Source organism: Echeneis naucrates, chromosome 11 (genome assembly GCF_900963305.1).
Source record: "Echeneis naucrates chromosome 11, fEcheNa1.1, whole genome shotgun sequence".
In the NCBI taxonomy this organism is placed as follows: domain Eukaryota; kingdom Metazoa; phylum Chordata; class Actinopteri; order Carangiformes; family Echeneidae; genus Echeneis; species Echeneis naucrates.
In genome coordinates, this window is record NC_042521.1 from 18,728,921 (window position 1) to 18,745,847 (window position 16,927).

General features: G+C 39.5%; 1 protein-coding gene and 1 pseudogene across 1 annotated transcript; one reads left to right on the top strand and one right to left on the bottom strand.

Moving 5' to 3' along the window:
* Nucleotides 1-711: 711 nt before the first annotated feature.
* LOC115051175 (cystatin-B-like) lies at nt 712-1,824 on the bottom strand (annotated as a pseudogene).
* An 11,263-nt stretch (nt 1,825-13,087) lies between these two features.
* On the top strand, nt 13,088-14,984 carry tnfa (tumor necrosis factor a (TNF superfamily, member 2)). The gene is made up of 4 exons (XM_029514366.1): nt 13,088-13,265; nt 13,381-13,408; nt 13,583-13,648; nt 13,987-14,984. The coding sequence occupies exons 1-4, from the start codon at nt 13,095-13,097 to the stop codon at nt 14,448-14,450; spliced, it is 729 nt and encodes a 242-aa protein (XP_029370226.1). The 5' UTR covers nt 13,088-13,094; the 3' UTR covers nt 14,451-14,984.
* The last annotated feature ends 1,943 nt before the right edge of the window (nt 14,985-16,927 follow it).

Sequence of the window (16,927 nt, forward strand, 5' to 3'; positions counted from 1 at the left end):
ACATGTACAGAGCAAATAGACCCAGAGGTTAACACGCAAAACCTCAAACAAACAAACAAACAAACATCAAAACGATAGCTATCTGCTAACAATAGCTTACGTGAGGCTAGCCATTTATCAGAGGGATGCTAACTGGAGGTGTGTAAATTAACTAGAAAATTCCTTGGCAGAAATTTCAAGAGTGACTCAGGGTGTGTGCTGTTGGGACTTTGACTTGGCGCAATTCCAGAAGTGTGTGCGCGTGTTTTATGTCTGTTTATGTCTCTTCTTGTGTTTCTGTGTGTAAATTTGTGTCAGTGGTTGTTGGTATATTTTTGTGTGTGTGTGTGCGTCTGCAAATTTGTCTGTGTGTGAGTCACTGTCTCCATGTGTCTCTCTGTATATGCGTGTGTTTGTGTCTGTGTATGTCTGTATGTACTTATGTATAGGGCTCTTTGTATATTTGTGTCTCTTTGCATGTGCCTGGCTGTTTTTTGTGTTGCGCAGGATAACAACAGTGACTCTGGGCGGAGCCCATGTCACTAATAATAATTAAAAAAGTGTTCAAATCAAATCCATTTTAAGCATCAGAAAAACACAGAAAGAAAAGCAACACTGGAGAAAAATTACAATTCCTCTTTAATTGCTCGCATACAAAAAGTTCACATTTTAGATTCATTGGACATACAGTGTGTGATTACATTGTGAATAATGTAATGTAACTTTGGAGCATGTAGGCACTGATAATAGGTTTTAATTTGTTATCTCATTTGAAGCACTTAATAGGGTCGTCGAGAGTCTTGTTGAACTGTACATTAGACAGCTCAACTTCTCCACCATGACAGGGGAGGTTCTGAAAAACACGGAGGTGAACATAGTCATCTCCTCCCACATGGACCTGCAAACAATTAAAGTACAGGTTAGGTTAGGGCCAATCTTATGAATGCCATTTCAAATAATCACTGTCCTTCTTCTAACTCTGTTTCTCCAACAACTCCTTATAAAAACAGATTGGAACCATCAAGTGGGTTTATGGACTTTGTTTATTTTGAAAGAGCTGCCTGCTGCATCCAAAATGTGTTTCCATTCAGCTGTTGTTTACATGCAAAAGGGTTGTGTATCAATAAGTGCAATCGCACCAGATTAGTGACTTCCTACTCTTTGAAAACACCAATCCATTTAGTTATTTATATTGTTTGATTTCAATGTGTGTTTGATATAATTAGATTTTCTTGTTTATGTTGCTTTTTTATTTGTCAGTGTTTGAAATAAACCTTTCAATCAATTCAATATGTCTTGTCAAGTCATGTCACGATTAAATGTCACCTCATATTGAAATATGAGTAACCGAAATATGACGACGTGTCAAACAGCAGGTCGAAAAAATATACACTTTCACGTACTGATATTTCAATTACTTTTTTTCTTCAAATTATTTAAAAAGGGGATCCCCATGCATCCTTAGAAAAGACTGTTTTTGTTTGCAAAACAACTCAAAAGTGATCACCTTTTAGCATTTCTAAGTCCAATAAATAACAATCACCTTTATGAAGTAGTTGGTTCCAGCCACAACCTGCGTCCTGTAGCTCTTGGCAGTGAACACATCGTAGGTCTTCCTTGTTTTTCTTTCGACATCAGGCTTCACCTGAGCAACAAAGAGGCGACAGGAACATCAACAAATTAATTACAGGCTTCATACATTGAAAGAGAACATGAATGGTGGCGAAGGGACAAGTCCAACCGATCCTTTTGCAGACTACTCACAATGTCGCAGATCTTCTGAACTTCCTCAGTTTAGTCCTCAACTTTAGTCTCACTGAGTCCTCCGCATTTCGTCTTGTCCATTTTCCGTGGATGGGACCAGATTAGTGACCCAAAACAGCGGATGTCCGTCTTTATAACACAGTAAGTGTGAGTCAGAGAAGCATGTGTCTGTTTGGCGCGAACCATCAACGGGGAAGAAGGGGTTTGGGGCAGTGTCTTTAAAACATGCTACAGTTCCATTTAAGCGTCTGGTTTTAGATAACCTTCCAAAAAGTATATTTTAAAATCTGTAACAAATGTTTAACGTAAAGTTAAGTACATCACTGTACAACAGTAAACTTTGAGAAAAATGGGAATATCGACTCGTGAGAACTTACACTATTCCCGATCGAGCCGCACGTTTTGATATAAATATTTTTGGGCTTTGCTCAACGCTGCGGCCCGCATCAATTGCCGAAAAATTGACGGAATAAGTAGTGCCTCGTGCTCTGCACAGAGTGCCTCTGAGCTAAAGCCCGTGACACTAAATAATAAACGCGCAGGATAACAATAGTGACTCTGGGCTCTGCCTCTATGGCTATAGAGGCAACAGTGACTCTGTGCGGAGCCCGAGTCACTAATTAAAATATCGTTCACATGCGTTATCTGGGACACTCACTGTTTGGTTGACATATCCGTTGTGGCTGTCTCATACATCCTCCTTGAAGATCATGAGTCCATGAGGGCACTTCTGTCCCCTGCATGACTGACTGGACGGATACTAGCTAATCTCAACTAACTCTCATTCTTCAGACTCAGTCGGTATGTCTTCGTTTTCATGGCCAGCAATCTCTAAATTAATACATCACATTCAATGTAAAGTTGCATTTGAATATGAAAACAATTTGTAAAATTACCTTTAAAAAACGAATGATATTGTAATATTATGTTATGGTTAATCACTTATAAATGATATTGTGATGTTCAAAAGGCATTTGTGAACTTGATAAAAGCTGTTCATTACTGCAGTTATCAGTAAGAGATTCTAGGTACCAACGTAATGGAGGCTGAGAAGAAAGAAGAAAGAAATTTGGTTGTTATTTTTTTTTTTTAAAGCAAGAGAAACCATATTTGGAGGAGAATGTGGAGCTGAGGAGGAGTGACGTCACGATCTGACCTGTTCAGTATCCCACCCTGATTGTTTGGCACAATTACTCGCATTTTCCTCTAAATGGGACCACCTCTTAAAAAAAAAAAGAACATAATTTGTATTGAACAAGACTTGAAACTAAGGACTGAAACTAGAAACTCATTAGGAAAACATTTACTGAGCTAATAAATCAAGAGCAAAATAGAATTGTTTTAGTGTATAATTTAATAAAATGACTGGTTTCACTGGCTGAGTCTGAGTGGGTACACCAATTTACACCAATGAAAAAAGGATCTGTAAAATGAAATCATTATGCTTCCTCAACTGGGGAAAATCTGATGGAAACTCATCTTCTGAAGGATTTCTCTTGTCTCTCCTATTGTTTTCTGATTTCAGCAGGCTTGCCCTTAAGTGAGCCAAATTCCCTAGAAATGTTATTTTAGAACCAATGGGGAATGAGATTGCCAATCAGTGCTTTTACACGTATTTATTTTCTTGGAGGCAGTGTTTTTAAGTTGAGCCGATGATCTCCCTCAGGCACGGCACATGGGAGTTTGATTGCGCTATTAACTTGAGATGAGGAAGCAGAATAGTTGCAAGTGATCTACAAAAACCCACTGTGTGTTTCTGTTGCGGTTCTGGGGAAAGTATCAAATCTATTTTTAGATGAAGGGAGTTTGTTTCTTGTGACAGATGAAGAGCAGATGATATAGCACAACGCAGAGGGGAATTTGTACAGATATTTTTTTTGTAAATGCAAAATTATATATAAAAGTGTAAGCGTACTCATGAGTGTGAAAACAGACTGTAGAACACAAAAGAGGTAATCTCTGGAAAAAAAAACCTTACATCCTGTTTTGTTGAAGGTGTGTATAATCCCCTTCTACTGAAGACTCCTTCATTGGAAAAACAAGTTTCGTCATTTTCACTGAATGATGTGTCAAGTTACAGCTAATAATACAGTAAACAAATTCCTCATTCATTTCATCTTCACTCTGTGAGTGATAAATTCTTTGATCCTTCTTCACATATACACGGTGACTTAAGAGGAGCTACACCCAGTACAGATATGTCATACACAGGATATCTCCTAGAAAGGCTTATGCTATTATCGCATGTACAGCTCCGGAGAAATTTAAGAAACCACTACAAGATTTTAGTGGTTAGTGCTATTGCACATGATTGGGGGTTCAATTCCTTTCTGTGTGGAATCTGCATGTTCACCCTATGCATGCATGGGTTTCCTCCCAGAATCCAAAGACATTCATGTTTAGGTTGATTGGTGACTCTAAAATGCTAGTTAGTCTGAGTGTGAGTGTGAGTGGCTGTCATGTCCTGACAGTGTTGTCTCATCTTTTCCTGTTTTATTTTGCAATTGTTTCTCTCCTCATGATTCAGCCTGATTGTCTTTCCCTGCCCTGATTGGGTTCAACTGTTCCCCAATACCTTGTGTATATATAGACGGCGTCTTCCTTTTTTGTCGTGCCATGCTGTAGAACACCACCATCACAGTTGAGTCTATGTCCTGTGCCTTTTCTAGTTTTTTTTTCCAAGCATTTGCTTGTGTCTTTTGTTGCTACTTTTGCTATTCATTTTGTAACAGTTTGTTTCCCTCAGGGGTGATTTTGAGTTCAATTTTGTAAATAAACATTTATTCATTTGTTACTTTGTCTCACGAGTTGTGCATTTTGGTTCAGATTTGTACCGTTCTGTCAGGGTGTACCCCATCCTCACCCAATGTTAGCTAGGATTGGTTCAAACAGCACCCTCCCAAGACCCAGAAATGGAAAAGGGGTAGAAGATGAGTATTTGCATCTCTACATGTATGACATGTATGCCATTCCATTCCAGTGTCTGTTGAATTCCAACACAGGCACACCTCATTCTACTTAATGAGGTACTAATTAGGTGATCACCTTAACCAAGGTTGTGTTGTTGTGGTGGCATTGAAAACAATAAAAGATGCAAAAGGCGCAAAAAAAAAAAAAAACAAAAACAAGAAAAAGTACAAACATCACTGCTGTGGTCATAAGTATCCTCTTTGCAGTAGGACCACCTGCATGACAATTACAGTGCTAGTAATACATGGAATAAAAGTAAGTGGAATCAAAAAATAACTGTCTATGCCAAAAAAGGAAGGATATCAATTTTTGCTTTACTGGCAGAGGGATACAATCAGCATTAGGGGTTGCACAGACTAGTCGACTCGTCGACTATACTGCTCCACAATGACGTCTTGAACTTGACGGCAACTAGTCGCTGATCACGTGATTTTGGTAGTACACAATATGGACACCTCAGAGAGAGCAGCAGGTGAGGAGGTTGGTACTAGCAGTGGCAAACAATCAAGTGTGTGGAAAAATTTCAGCAAAGATGAGACCACTAGTACAGTTGCTTGCAAAATGTGCAAATCTGTCCTCAACTACAACAAAAGTACAAGTGCTATGCACACCAATTTGAAAAGGCACCCGCTAACAGTACCTGAGGAACGGCCTAAATCATCGCAGTAGCAGCAGTCAATTAGTGACTTTGATGGTGAATTTGTGCATTCAACATTATCTGGCTGTCTAAGCCACCAACACACCGAGCGAGGGGATCTTTCCCTGGCTGGAAATACCAGCAGGCGACTCTTCATCCAGCCCACGTTGATGCCCTTGTGTTTTTACATGCAAACTATGACCAAAAACAAAAACTGTGAGCTCTCTGAGCAAGACTGTGATAATGAATAGGCTTACAGGCCCTTGCTGTGTGTTTGTTTCCTCCCTAATTGTTTAACTGACATTTCAGTTTTCTTTTGCACTTATATGGGAGATGAAGCCAAAGGTGTAACAGCTGACTTACAGCCTGTTGTTCATAAGCTCTGTTCTGTGTAATGTCTGTGTATAATAAGCTTACTGTTGTCAGTGAATAGACATTGTTGCAATGCAAAGCATTCCCTCCTCCTCCCATTAGTTTTTTTTATGACGGAAAAATATGAATGACGTCATCAGCGACTAGTTGACGCGACTTTCATCACATTAGGGTCAACTTTAAAAAATCTGAAGTCATGCAACCCCTAGTCAGCATCAGGTTGCTTCCATCCTTAAAAGTGGTTTATACGAACAGGGTCATGCAGCAGACATTGGGTTAAACAAAGCTACAGACTGGCAGAGGGCGGAAATGAGTTTCCTCAGAGGGGGGATGGCAGTCAACTCATTTGAATGTCACTTGGTAACTGTAGGATGACATCAAGTGACAGTACAGTAACAACAAATGGCAAGTAGCAGCTGGGAGAAATTGCGAGTACAGTTCAAAAGAGGTTCCTAGACACAGGGGTCAAGTCATGTAAAGCTAGAAAAGAGCCCTTTATCAATGAGAAGCAAAGAATCGCCAGGTTGAAGTTTGTAAAAGACCATAAGAGTTGGACCATAGAAGTCAAGAAGAGGGGGTCATCTTCTGAGTCCAGTTTTCAGCTTTGCTCAACACTGGGTCATCTAATAGTTATACCCAGACCTGGAAGGCCTACAAACTAGTGTCTCACACCCACTGTGAAATTTGGTGGAGGATCAGTGATCTGTGGATGCTTCAGCAAAGCTAAAATCAGGCAGATTTGTCTTTCAGAGTAATGTATGAATCATGCCAATATAAGGTCGTCCTGGGAGAAGACTTGCTTCCTTCTGCTCTGACAATGTTCCTCAACTCTGAGGATTTGTTTTCCCAGCAGGACAATAATACATTCACAACAGCTAAATCAATCAAGGTATGGCTAAAGGACCACCAGATCTTTTTACTCAAACACGTACCACACTATAAATAGTAAAATCGGAAAAACTGAAAATTTTGCAGTAGTCTCTTAATTTGGGCGGCATAGGTTAGTGTCTTACCTCACAACAAAGAGGTCGTTGATTAGGTTCCCGGGCCTGCGGCCTTTCTGTGTGGAGTCATGTTACATGCTCCCTGTATTTGCCTGGGTACTCCCATTTCCTCCTGCCGTTCAAAGGCATGCATGTTTAGGTTAACTGGTGATTATAAATTGGTCTGGGACTGCGGATGTTCTCTGGTGGTCCCTGTGTATTGTTTCTAAGACGGACTGGCAACCTGTCCAGGGTTGCCCAGTGTGAGCTGGGAATGGTTCCAGCACCACCTGCAACCTTGAAATAGATAAATGGTAGAGGATGAATGAATTACTGAATAGTCTCTTAATTTTTTCAAGAGCTGTAGTATATGAGTTCTTCAACATATATGAAGGTATAGTTTCAAACCATGCCTGAAATACCCCAAGTAAAAACATAGAAATGTATTCATAGTTTATAGGCTGCATTTATAGGCTTGGTAATTGTTTTCCTTTTTTGGTCTTGTTTGGATTTATAGTATTACTTTTATGGGAGGATATTTTGCTTCAATTATTAAGTATTTGTAGGGGGTGTTTGTGTACATTTAAATATTTTTATTCAGAAGAATAATCTGTTCAACAGTACTTGGACTGAAACTGTTTCTTCTCATGTTCAAAGTTTATTCTCTCACAAGGCATTGATATGGTTGGAATGGGGATATATGTCTTGGCAAGCTGGAACAGATGAGGGAATATAGCATTTTGTTGGTTCCAGTAATGTATTGAATTCTAAATGTATGTCACTACATTTAAAAGTACAACAATATGGCTTCTTTTACTGATGAACTGCATAATTTTGTCTTATTGTAAATAATAATAATTGTGTAAACTCACATGTGTACTAAAATACAATGAATAAATACCATGAACACAATGCTGGCTTTGGCTTGATTCAGCCCTCGGTTTTGTTGTGCTAGGAAGGCAGATGTGAGGATGTTTTGCCCCTAAGTGTCTCCACATCATTATACTGTTATTACAAAAGTGATCTGGGACGCTTTCTAACCCCATCCATTTCAATATGGTCTCAGACCCAAAAGCATACTCAGTATAAGAAACTTGCGAGAGAGGTAGGACTTTGCAAACAAACTGCTCCTGACGAGAGCTTTAAATTGTTTTCTGCATGTAGGCTGATAAATCAGCAGCCAATCAGGCAAGGATACTAGAAATTATATATATATATATATATATATATATATAATAATAATTTCTAGTAATTAGTAACTAGAAATTATATATATATATATATATATATATATATAATAATAATTTCTAGTATCCTTATACGTATATAACAACTGTAATGTCTCAAAACAGTTGGTGATGTAATGAAATGCAAAATGGAACATAGCATCTTCCTTTTGATACAGATGTCAGAACAATGCTTCAAAGCAAAAGTTCCACCAACATTTCACTAAGTACGGAAGCAGTGTTTTGCCATCTCTACTGATGGTTGATTTCAAAACGTAAGCTACAAAATGCCATTTTTTCAAACAAACGAGTGAAGTCACAAAGGGTTGAGAATTATGAGAAACAAATCAGGTAAATTCAAAGAGTCCTGGAGAATTGCTACCACTGATGAAAGCAGGGCAGTTTCTATAAATACACTTTGTCATATCTTTACATCCTCTGTTTATGTGAAGATGCAGGTTGATAACCTGAATTTTTAAAGATTGTAAATTTACAATTTTAAATATAATTTTAGTGTTTGTATGTTTTTTTTTTGTACAGTGTAACATGTAGCAACCACATGTTTTAAATAGGATACAATATGTATAAGAAGGGATCACATTTCTCCTATGTTAGCTGCTCTTCATTGGCTGTCAGCAAAATTCTGAATAGAATTTAAAATCCTTCTTTTAACATTGAAACTCTTAATGGCCAAGCTCTATCATAGCTCATAGTTCCTTACTGTCCCAGTAGGCCACTCCGCTTTCTGTATGGAGGTTCACTTGTGGTTTCCAGAGTCTCCAAGAGTAAATCGGGAGGCAGATCTTTCAGTTATCAGGCTCCTCTTCTATGGAACCAACTTCCAGTATTGGTCCAGGGGGCGGACTCCTGAACAATTTTCAAGACCAAGCTAAAACTTTTCTGTATGACAGAGCTTATAGTTAAAAAGTCAAAGTTCATTTACTCCTTTGCTATGCTGCTATAGGCCTAGGCTGCTGGGGGAAGGTCTCTCCCAGGTCCTGTCCTCATGCTACAGGTACAGGTGAATCATCGCTACCCTGTGTTCCTCCAACACCTCCTGTTCCCATATATCTATGAACTTCATACAGCATCATATGTTCCTGCTTGCAGCTGTGTTATATCCCCTCTTCCTGCTTTCATTCTCCCACTACTCTCCCCAACCGGTCGAGGCAGATGGCCGCCCCCCTAAGCCTGGTTCTGCCCTATGTTTTTGCCTCTTAAAGGAAGTTTTTCTTGCCACTGTCATCAAGTGCTTGCTCATCGGGGGATCTGTTTGGTCTCTTTAAATAATTTTATAAAGAGTTTGGTCTAGACCTGCTCCATATGTAAAGTGCCTTGATGTAACTTTGTTATGATAAATCTGATTTCATTTTCTTTGATTTATATGAGATAAATCATATATAATTATAAAAAATTTCTGTACATGCTGTTTTATTAAATCAACATACATTTAATATTTTATTTACCTTTATATCTTGACATCCTAGGAAATTGAGCTCCCTAGCCTACTGTATAGAGTACAGTAGGGGAGGGAGTGAGTTGAAGACAACTGGATGTCTTTCGGGAGGGTGTTTCACCTCTCATTCAAAAGGCTTATGAACTGAAGAAGCTTTCAGATGAGAGGCAAAATATTTAACAGAACATAAAATGAGTCCAGTTGCCTTCAACTCAAGCACTTCACAATGACTGAGAACCTGCAGACCGACTGTGTAATATCAGGTATACTGTACATACATTACATTTGTGCATGCTGTGCATGAAATGAAATGAAAAAAGTTACAGCTGAGTTACCACTGATAGTATTTTTGGTCATCATTAATATCACCATCATCATTAACTTCAACATATTCAGCTACTGTGTCAGTTTCCTCATGTTAATGAGTTTACAGTCACACTCCCAGCTGTGTGTGACTGTGTCATGTATTGTATAAGACCTTGCTCTTCCTCCTCATTCAACTGGCCTTCGACATCCAAATATTGTGTATGAAAGGAGGCAATAACATCTTAACTTAATGTCTTAATCAAAATTGGACTGATTTTTTTTTTTTTTTCATTATATTCACCTTTACAGATGGCAGCAGTGTGGCTGACAGCCAACAGGTGATGCAATGGCATCTGATAGGTGTGAGCGTGGACTGTTCTCTTGTAAGTCTGACCATCATAACCACTGTTTGTGTGGGATAAATTCAGCAATGTGACCAAACTGTAGTATCATTATTAGTCTTATCACACTGAAACAGCTGACAATGGCAATGCTGATGGTGACAATGATGATAATGATCTGCAGGAGTAGATCCTTTGACTATGGTGGAGAGTGACCACATGACCAAAGCAGCTGATGATAAAAATTCCAGCTGATCCTGTTTTATGATCAGGAGTTTCAGCAATATTTCCATTGCTGAGGTTTTACCCTGAACACACTGGGGGTTTTGGCTGTGTCTTCACTGTTTTCAGAGGCAAAGGTTAAAGGTTTTAGCTGCTAAAATAACAGGAAATAGTGGTTAGTAGTATGTAGGTCTTGCTGGTGTTACAAAATCGCTCAAGCATAATCAGGCCTAAGCACCTGGTATGAAATATGGCAGTGGCTATTACGAATATCAAATCACATTTCAGTCAAATTTCAAATGAATATAGCGCCAAATTGTAACAAAGTTACTTCAAGGCATATAGAGCAGGTCTAGATAAAATTCTTTCTCCAATTATTTAAAAAGAGCCAACATTAGCAAGTTTTTTTTGACAGTGGAAGAAAAAGCTTCCTTTAAGTAGCAGTAACTTCAGACAGAACCAGACCCAGCATGGTTGGACACATCTGCCTCCACTGATTGGGCTGAAAGAGAGAGAGAGAGAGAAAGAGAGAATGTTGATGCAAAAGTCCATTGACTAATAAAAGTACTTATACTTATTAATAAAAGTACTTTAGTAAATATCAACAGTAAGTTAAAATGAGAGAGGATGTCATAATTAGTACTGATAGATAGATACATAGATACTTTATTTATCCTGTCGGAAATTCAACATTCATCTGTTGCACACATACATACAACATTCACACAACACAAAAACAATATCAAAGTCTACAAGCATGAAAGGGCCACACCTTTGTTGCCTTTCAATTGGGACACAGCTTATTGTGTAGTGACTGACTGACCATTTTGTAGTAAATGCAGCTGAAGTCACAGTTGGGTCTTCCTTTTGAACCAGTGTGTCCACTGTTGTGAGATGTCATCCTGGTCATAAAATCAGGATTTTAGCCGTCTGAAGTCATGACTGATTATCATGTTTTATGAACGGAATGCAGATGGGTAATGGTTTCAAACAACTCTCATATTAGGAAGCTTCATTTGGAGGCAGTAACATCAGATCTAATGTGAAGTAGTTTTTTGAAGACAGTTTTTCTGCTGAATATTATCAGATAATTTGGGTCTATTTCACTTCACCTCTCCAAATACAATGGCTTTCTCTGGTTAACTTAAATACTTCACACAGATTACCTGACAGCTTTTATTTTGTCCTCGTGGACTTTTCTTGTCCAGGATTCATAGCCAACAAAATAAAGAACTGCTGAAGATAAGGTTACCTGACTAGGCAAACTCTGACCAATGAGCACTTGTTACACTGGCTTGGGCTCATCAGTTCTGTGATCTCATTCAGCAGCTTATACTTCCTCCTAATTATGAAAGAGTCACCCATTCATTAATTCATCTTCCACCACTTATCCGTTTCTGGGTCACAGGGGGTGCTGGAGCCAATCCCAGCTCACATTGGGCGAAGGCAAGGTACACCCTGGGCGGGTTGCCAGTCCATCAGGGGGGCCCCAGCATATATGTGGCTGAAATGAATTTGGTCTGAGGCTTGTATTAAACAACCTAAACTTCAGGAAATGAGACAATGAAACAGAATCATAATCTTGTTTTCTTGTTTGGTTTTCAGCCTTGCTTTGGGAGAGAAAAAAAAAAGAAATATGGCAGACCAGGGACCAGAGAAAGCCTTGGGTGCTGATCCAGATCTAGGATTTCTTCAAGCGATTACTATTTGTTACCTTCGTCATCCACCTGAAGTAGTTAAGAGAGAATAACCTGGCACTGTGTGTTTGTGTCATTAGGAGGTCTATCTCATTTCAGACTTAAGAGTTGACTTCAGTGTGACAATCAGTCTTTGTTGTGTGTTTGGTTTGTTTAACACAGTTTATGACAACAACTGTGGGAGTATGTTCCTGTTTCCAGGCTATGGGCTACCTGTGACAGTGGAAAGACCAGTTAGTTTCCTGTCAGATCCCATTAAAGGCATAAAATGCCCAAAAGGAAATTGTTAGTGTACATTCATTCATGTCCTAACAATCAGGGGAAAAAAAAACAAACAACAACAAAAAAAAAACAAAAACATTTGAACGTTTACAAGGAACATCTTGGAAAAAGTCCAGCTGTGTGCAAATGCCAGAGACGAGGCTGAAAGCTCAATAGAAATTACAGTGGACTATTTGTCAGAGTCCGAAACAGAAAAATATCACACATGAGCATTAAAACGAAACAACTCCATCTATTTTTAAACAAAAAGGAAGTGATACAACTGGTGTTATGGTGCATTTTTACTCTCAACTAGATGCGCCAGGGTGCACAGGGTGATATCCTGTACACTTTTCTTGTAATGTGGGTGAGCTGATGAATAACTGAGTGATGTGTCTGTGGCTTGTTACTCCATACTTGATGCTGCTTCTATTCATTTGACTCACATAGAGATGACCTGTGCATCACAATTCAAACAAACATAACATCTGAAATGATGTGGCAAAAATTTTAGCTTTACAATGGTGGACCAGGTGGCAGTCTGTAGTTTTTCTTTACAGCAGGATGTAAATGCGTGTGTGTCATTCCATGTGTATTCCTATCACTATATGGATTTTTGTATGTACCTGTGGATGTGTGTACACAGGTATAACAGGGGTTTCTACAACTGGGATATCATAGTTATGTGGCGGCTATGTGTGGGAGTCTGTGTTGGGTCTTTCTTCCTCATCAGATCTGACATCACTGGAGTTTCCCTCCAGGAGGAATGGCTTTTAAAGAGAGCTGGTCTCTGTGTCTCATTCACCAAACTGAAGAAGGCAGCAAAAGAAGAGAGTTCTCAGCTGAGCGTGACCTGAAGTGACAGAAGTAATTCAAAACGATGGAGGGTGAATGCAAAGTGCAGATGGATGTCACTGTCAACAGGGAGGCCAAAAAACCAGCCACGCAGAGTGTCAAGCCCAGCTCAAGGCTAACCACAGCCCTGCTGGCGTTCACACTCTGCCTGGCTGCAACTGCCGCAGCCATTCTCACCTTCAAAACAAACTTCAAGGTGGGAACAGATGCCTTACACTGTGAATGTATTAAGTGTCTCTCTCAGCCAGAGGCCTGATTCACCTGATTAGAGCCATTTTTAAAATCTTTTTATTCCTCTCCTTTTGTAACAGGGTCCAGGACAAGATGAACACAACTTTGGTGAGAACCTTGCCCTTAATTTTAGCTCCACAATGAATTCTAGTTTCGAGTCTGCTGGAGCATGATGATTAGTTCATTTAAACTCTTGTTGAGACTCTTATTTTTTGTACAATTATACCAGAAAGACATTGTGGGGCTGCTGGGGTCTGAATTGCTATCTTCTTTTCTTTCCAGCGCTTCATCACTCACTACGTCAAACTTCCAGTCTGAGAATTAGGAGGGCAGCCATTCATTTAGAAGGTAAAACTGGGAAATATGTTCAGTATCAAAGAATAAAACGGTCCTGTGAGTGTGTAAAACACAGTGCAATATAAGGAGAGTGATTGAAAATATATTTTCCGTTAAAGATAAAAGTTGGTTTTCTCACTGTAGTAGCTTTGCACCAAAGGTCTTTGAGGCAGTTAGGATCAGTTTTAGAGGTCCTTGAGTTCTAGGGGTTATTGCAGACATTGAAGACAGTCTCTTGGGTGGGTGCTATAAATGCTTGATGCAGTTGAAGGTAAATCTATCCTTGTCCAGTTGTCTAAAATTCATCCATTTTATCACCTTTCTCATCATCTTTTTGTACTGTTTACCAGGCAAATACAACAAGGCTATGAATACCTCAGTGGAATGGAAGAATAACGTGGACCAGTCCCATTCTCAAGATCTGAGACTTGAAAACAATGAGATACTGATTCCTGAGAGCGGCATCTACTTTGTTTATAGCCAGGCATCTTTCCAGGTCAACTGTGCGAGCAGTGACATCGACGGCGCTGCTTCGAGCCCTTTGGTCCATGTGAGCCACACTGTGAAACGCAAGTCCAAGTCGTATGGTAGTGACACCGAAGAAAGGACCATCCTGCACTCTGTCCGCACCACTTGCCAAAAGACAGTGGGTGATTACAGAAGTAACCAGGAGAACTGGTACACTGCTGTATATATGGGGGCTGTGTTCAACCTGAAGAAAGGGGACCGCCTGAAGACAGTGATGGAGAAGAAGATGCTGCTCAACCTAGAGGATGATTCAGGGAAGACATTCTTTGGGGTGTTTGCCTTGTAAAGGGGGCCAGGGCTTGCAGGTAAACTTGGACCTGCGGGCCTGGGTGCATCATACTGTTAAATATAATGATGAACGTATATACGTTGCACTAAAGAGTCAATGCAACTTTCAGCATAGACCAAAACCTATGTTTTATGTATATGTTAAATTATTATATATTCAAGTTTGTCACTTAACTAAATTATGTTAACTATAGAAATGGCTGTGAAATGGCACTGGCTGTGAAAAGATATATCATCACAGAGAAAACTGTGGCTTTGTAAAGTTATGTACTAAGTACAATCACCACATGGTCTTTACAGCACTCTAATGCTCATGAATATCTGTAATTTTATACATGATATAGTGTGATATGTTTATATCTATTAATTTCTTGTGTCACTACCGGTGGACAGGAGAGGATATATTTAATCCATATGATTTATTTATTTATTTATTTATTTATTATTTATAGGTATTTCTAATGAATATTTATTACTAATTTATTTGTTATTTATTGTCACAGACAATCAGTCTGATCCGCTCGTTGTGTTTGTGGTGGTCTGGCCCTGGGTGCTAAAGTTCGTGAATAAAAAAATCATTTTGAAAATAAAAAAGTAGCACTTTCATTCACTGTGGATATTATGTGACACCTCAAATGTTGACCCCCCTCCCAAAAAAAAGCTGAAAAAAACCAGACAATTGTGAAACTGAGCAGATCAAGGATATAATGATCTGCAGAAGGACAGACTCTCATACACAAACCTGATGCATCAGGTTGACTGAGGCCTGAGCAAAGGACACAGTGAGCATGAAGCTGGGTTCAATTTATTCAGTCCAAGTTTGAGTATTTGTGATATCCTCGAGATAAAAAGTGACCTGACCCTTTATCAGTTGAATATGTCAACTATGGTCAACTGAGACATGTAATGACCCTGTAATTTAGTTTTCCGCCACCTGTGTTTCAGCTTTTTGACACTCTTTTTTCAGTTTTAACTCTTGTGGCATTTGTCCATGGTGGTTAATTTCTAGTAGAGATCACCTTCACCTTGGTTGGGGCCCTAGCATCAACAATCCTAATAACTTTACCATTGATTTTATCCAACAGCTCATCAACTGAAGATGAAGGGAGGAAGGGTGATGAATGGAAGAACTGGATGAACATTTCACCAGTATTGCCACCTTTGTACCGATTCTTAATGACCCCTTCCCGGAGGCTTCTGTCGAGAATGATAGCACTCTCAAAGAAAACACAAAATTGGTCAGAGCAACATCAGCCACCATTACATTGGAGCTGTTCAGACCTTTGGACATAACTACGTCCCGACAGTGTCCTGCATTGTGTGTTTTTTTCCATCACATATTAAGTCATTTCAAAATTATTGAGAACAATACCCAGTTCTTTGGCCCATATGTCCTGATGGTTATCAACATGAATCACCAATCACCTGCGGTCCCGGAAAAACTTTTAATTGTCGACATAACAGAAAGTGTATGTGGTGCATACATTTGACAGCCTTTGACAGTCAGCTGAATCTCTGAAGGGCCACTAATAAACACTGCAGCATCCAAACAACGAATTGTGTTCACACTATCATTTGAGCCTACATGTAATATAAGGCTTTTCACAGTTGGATGGGCGGCCAAAATTTATGTGATCTTGTTTCTCACATTATATACCACATAATTGGGAAAGCACATTATTTTTGTATGTTTACCACACGTCTTAGATCTTCCACAGCACCATCACCAACAATCAGAGTTTCAGGCCCAGCCATTAGCTTTCCTTGTAGCTTTTTACTTTCTCAGTTTGCCCCCCCCCCCCAGTTTTATCTTGCTGTGTGAAGAGGCTTTATCCAGATCATCAGATGGAGATCCAGAGGCCTTTTGAATTGGTGCCAATTTGTTCTGTTGTGGCATGTTTGTTTGTTGAGGAGGAGGCTTGTTCTGGGGTTTTCCTTTGACAGTTGTCCACTTTGATGTCCTGCTAGTTTACCTAATATGATTGATTCTGCTGGCCTCATGTGCAAAGAGATGTGGACCACTATTGTGACCAAGGTGTGTAGCTGCCTAAAATGGAAGTGTCTGAACAAGGCAACTAGAGCACTGCTGGTTAATGTAGTAACCACATACCCCTTTGAGATGGTTTCAATAGACTTTCTCCATCTGGAAAGCTGTAAAGGAGGATAGGCATACATCCTGGTTGTGATATATTATTTCACATGCTTTATACAGGCATATGAACGTACCAATGAGTTAGCAAAAACTGCCACTGAAAAGATCTTTGGAGACTTTGTACTCAAGTTTGGGTTTCCAGCCAAATTGCATCAAGGCAAAGAATTAAACAATAAGCTGTTTTTCAAGCTGGAAGAATATGCACACATGCACAAAACCCTATCAGGCAGCTGGAAATGGTCAAGCCAAGAGATGCGAACACCCCTTTCCATGCTGGGAAACCTGACAGCGGAAGCCAAAGCAGTTTGGAAGGGCTCCTTGGC

Bases quoted from the DNA above. Each gene is read 5' to 3' on its own strand.
- tnfa (XM_029514366.1), top strand. From the start codon at position 13,095: ATGGAGGGTGAATGCAAAGTGCAGATGGATGTCACTGTCAACAGGGAG. The intron at 13,266-13,380 runs GTGGGAACAGAT...CTTTTGTAACAG, and splicing joins CCTTCAAAACAAACTTCAAG to GGTCCAGGACAAGATGAACA. The intron at 13,649-13,986 runs GTAAAACTGGGA...ACTGTTTACCAG, and splicing joins GGCAGCCATTCATTTAGAAG to GCAAATACAACAAGGCTATG.